This window comes from Dendrobium catenatum, unplaced genomic scaffold, assembly GCF_001605985.2.
Source record: "Dendrobium catenatum unplaced genomic scaffold, ASM160598v2 fragScaff_scaffold_1336, whole genome shotgun sequence".
NCBI lineage: Eukaryota > Viridiplantae > Streptophyta > Magnoliopsida > Asparagales > Orchidaceae > Dendrobium > Dendrobium catenatum.
Window position 1 is genome coordinate 110,086 of NW_021319798.1, and position 4,414 is coordinate 114,499.

Here is a 4,414-nt window from a genome sequence, read left to right on the forward strand (position 1 = left end):
CATTTTTCTTCATATGAATATGACATGGAATTAGATAGAGCTTATATATTTGAATAATTTTAGAGTTCTTTCAAATGATTGACATTGACATTTTTTCTCGGCCACCATCTCCTAACTATCATCGCTTGATCATCATTTGCTAATCGTAATCACCTTAACACCATTACTTGACTGTCATTGTCTAATCATTATTTCCAAACTACCATACCCCGTAAATGACATCATTCTCCGTAATTAAAAAAGAGATTGATGCTATATATTATATATGATCTTTGGAAGATAAATATCATCAAGTGTTTTGTTGTTGAAATTATTGTAATAGATCATGGGAAACCATTGACTTAGAAATCGAGTTTGGGCCTTAGTAGAGATGTCGGATTACAGTGTTGGTGTCTACAAGATATGTCTGCCTTGCTGGCAATGATCAATATTAGCGTTCGTGTTGGCGGAAAATAATTGACTTGTTGACTATGACTTACCAAACAAATGTCTTCCTTGGTGGCAACAACAAACAAAAACATTATATAGGGGCATCAGCTTTAGCAGTGATGATGGGCTCAAACCCTTTAAATATAATTTTTTCATTAGTTGAATTTGAAAATTATTAAATTTATTTTGATATTAGTGTTGCATATAAAGAATTTATATTATAATAATCTTAAAATAAATGAAATAATTTTTAAAATATATAATTTGAATCTAATATATACTTTGTAGTAATTTCATTAGTCAAATTATGAATAAATTTGACAATTTAATTTAAGCAATTGCCCAAATTTAACCCTAAAGCAACTCCAAAATAACATAAGTTGGACTTATTCCCAACCGCATCAAAATTAGCGTAAAAAATCATTTAAAAAATATATTTTTAACACATTATTACTATTATTATTATTTTATAATTATTATTTAATTTGCGTGTTTTAATTTGACATTAGTAAAAGTGCATTTCTGTTGGGCTTAATATGATTAATAGGTTTGGGCCTTTTGGGCATACCGAGAAAAGCAGCTCATTTATCAGAGTTTTGCCAAAGTGCCTAAATGGATTGCTGGGTAAGGTTAGTGTTTAACCTGAAATTGATTAGCTTTGAATTCAACCAAACCCTATATGTTTAGTAAAGAGGTTAAAATCTTGGACTCGAACCTGACCTATCAATAACCAATTTAACACGACTAGATTTGCCAACTATTTTATATTAAAAAAATAATTATAATGGCTTTTTTAAATGTTGAAATGTGGATGTATGAATTATTTTGAATACTTAAATGTATATGATTGAAAATGTTTAGTTAAATTTTAGGTTGGAGGGTCAAAAACGGGTTGGTAGGTTGGCTCGAACCTGACCCATTATTGAAATGGATCGAAAAAATGAATATGAACTCCACCCATTTATTTAATGGGTCGATCAAAACCCGAAATTCTCAGATCATATCGAGTCAAGTTTTCAAGTCATATTATGTATCGGCATTCATAGAGTTTAGCTTGAATTTTGAATTATTTTTTTTTATCGGAATCAACCGTAATCAACCAAGTCATAAGTTTTTTTTTTTTTTGGCTCGGTCCTATTTCAAGATGATTTCAAACGGATTTGGATCAAATCAAGTCAAGCTCGATATATATATATATATAGGAAGATCGCCATTTTATGTGACCAAATCATCTAAGGCGACTCTCTCTAATCTTATATTATATTGGAGTTACTCCAACCTTTTTAGTATATGCTCATTTCATATCCTATCTCTAAGGGTAAAGCCGCTCATCCACCTTAGCATCCTCATCTCTACCACACTTAACTTAGTATTATGCTTTTCTTTTAATGGCCAACATTCGGCACCATAAATCACTCTTATACAATTTTCCCTTAAGTTTGAGGGGTACTTTTTTATCACACAACAAGCCCGATGCATTCCTCCACTTCAACCATCCAATTTGAATTCTGCTTATAATATCCCCATCTATTTCACCATCACTCTGAACAATAGATCAAAGATATCTAAAATGTGTACTCTTATTAATGACTTAATCATCCAAAGTAACAATTCCATCACTAGGTCAATTACTACTAAAATTACACTCTATATATTCTGTTTTAGATTTACTCAAGCGAAAATCTTTATACTCTAAGATTGACCTTCATAATTCAAGTTTACCTTCAACTCCCTCTATAGTCTTATCAACAAGAAGAATATCATCAGCAAAAAGCATACACCAAGGTATATCCTCTTGTAAATGTCTTGTGAGAACATTCATGACTAAAGCAAAAATATATGGGCTTAAGGCTGATCCTTGATGTAACCCAACTGAAATAGGGAAATACTTGGTCAAACCACCTTGTGTTTGAACACAAGTAATAACTCATGCATACATATCTCTAATGATTTGAATATAAGTGTTATTAGCTCCTTTCTTATCAAGAACTCCCCATAGCATTTCTCTTGAAACTTTATCATATGCTTTTTCTAAATCAATAAATATCATATATATATTATCCTTATTTTCTCTATATTTCTTCAACAAACCTTTTAATAAATGTATGACTTCCATACTCGACCTACCTGTCATGAATCCAAATTGATTTTGAGAAACATTAGTATCACGCCGCAACCTATGCTCCATAACTCACTCCCATAGTTTTAAAGTATGACACATTAACTTAATTCCTCTATAATTTGCACAATCTTGTGCATTACCTTTATTCTTAAAAATAATAATTAACACACTCATTCTCCTTCACCCATCTGACATCTTTTTAGTCTTCAAAATAGTATTAAAAAGTTTAATAAGTCAAAAAATTCCTTCATCTCCTAAGTATTTCCACATCTCTATTGGAATATCATAAGGTCCAACAGTTTTTCCACCATTCATTTTCTTTAAAGCCTCTCTAACTTCGATTTTATTAATATGCCGATAAAAATAGAAATATTTATTTTCATTTAGGGTGTTAAAGTCACTACAGTCAATCTTATTTTCGCAATCTTCGTTAAAAAGTTTAGTAAAATATCTCATTCACCTTTGTTGAATATCATATTCTAAAAAAAGTTTTTTTTTTTTTTTCATCCTTAATACACTTTACTTGAACTAAATCCTTATTACTCATATATCTTTGTTTGGCTAATTTATACATTTATTGTTCTCTCTGCTTAGTATTTAATCTATTATATAAATCACTAAAAGTTAAAGTCTTGCATCGCATATTATTTTCTTATATTCTTTACGAGCCTCTTTATATCTTTGTCAATTATCAAAATTTTTAGAATTAAATTAATTATTGCATCACAAATGCAATAATTCATACAATGCAGTAAAAAATATGAAATTTGTATATTATATATTTACTTCAAAAAAATCATAACTTCTAATTTAACTAGTGAAAATTTAATATTTTTCATCAAAATGTTCAAATTAATGATATCTATCACATATCAAAAGTTATACGGTGATAATTTCCTAAAAATCAACATATCATAAATTTTTTAAAAATTTTGACCAAATTAAAATATATTAAATCATTAAAATCAAAGATATGATAACTGTTCCTTGTAAAGAGACGCGCAACTTTTATCAACATATCTTTCACTTCGCAAGGCCCTCCACGCCGGAGTTCCGGCGATCAGGCCTCCACCGCCGATGACGGCCTGTCCGAAGCAATTACAGAGTGAGGCCCTGTTCTTAACGTGAGCTCTGGTTTCTGACATGGAGGGTAGTAATTAAGAAATCACGAAAATGAGCTTTGCCGACGCCAAGGCTCATCCCGAGGACCTCCATTATTTCCAGCGAAAGCTTGCTCATTGCCTCGCAGTAGTCCTGATACACTTCCCTGCGTAAAATTTCTAATTAATGTCAAAAAACAAAAAGGAAACATATGATCAGCGTGTGTGTGTGTTATACGAAATGCCAACCAACCCGAAATGTCGAAAATTCTCGCCGAGATTGTTGGCGAAGTATTCGAGAACGACGGTGGAGCAAGGGGAGAAACGAAAGGAAAGTGTTTCTTTCCATGGGAGTTTTGAGGAGAATCAGCCGGTGAAGGTGCTGGCGTAGCCGCAGCTTTCGCCGGACTTTCGCTGAGCTCTCTGTTTCTCTTTGAGTGACATGGAGAAAAAGGATTACCTGAAATTGACAGGTCTATTCCCCTTAGCTGATTTAAGAAGAGGAAAGGACTTTAATGTCATTAATGACGGGATATTTTATAATAAATAATAACTTAAATATTAATATAATTATATATTTATTTATAAATAGTTTATATTTATAAATTGAGAGCTTTAAAAATTATAAAAAATATTCATAAAATAATCCATTATGTTTAAAAAATTCTGATGAAACATGTTAGAAATCAGATGCCTGACAATCCCAAAATAATCACTTATACTGACGTATGTTAAATTTTTAAGAAAGTGCACCAATGCCAAA

The 4,414-nt window shown here is 31.1% G+C and overlaps 1 protein-coding gene across 1 annotated transcript; it reads right to left on the reverse strand.

The window, feature by feature from the left end:
• Positions 1-3,516: 3,516 nt before the first annotated feature.
• Positions 3,517-4,101, reverse strand: LOC110099384 (gibberellin 20 oxidase 2-like; the record flags this gene model as incomplete). The annotated part of the gene is given in 3 exon segments (XM_028699524.1): positions 3,517-3,636; positions 3,695-3,818; positions 3,905-4,101. Coding segments are annotated over 3 exon segments (441 nt in total), but the record flags the coding sequence as incomplete, so codon positions are not given.
• Positions 4,102-4,414: the final 313 nt, after the last annotated feature.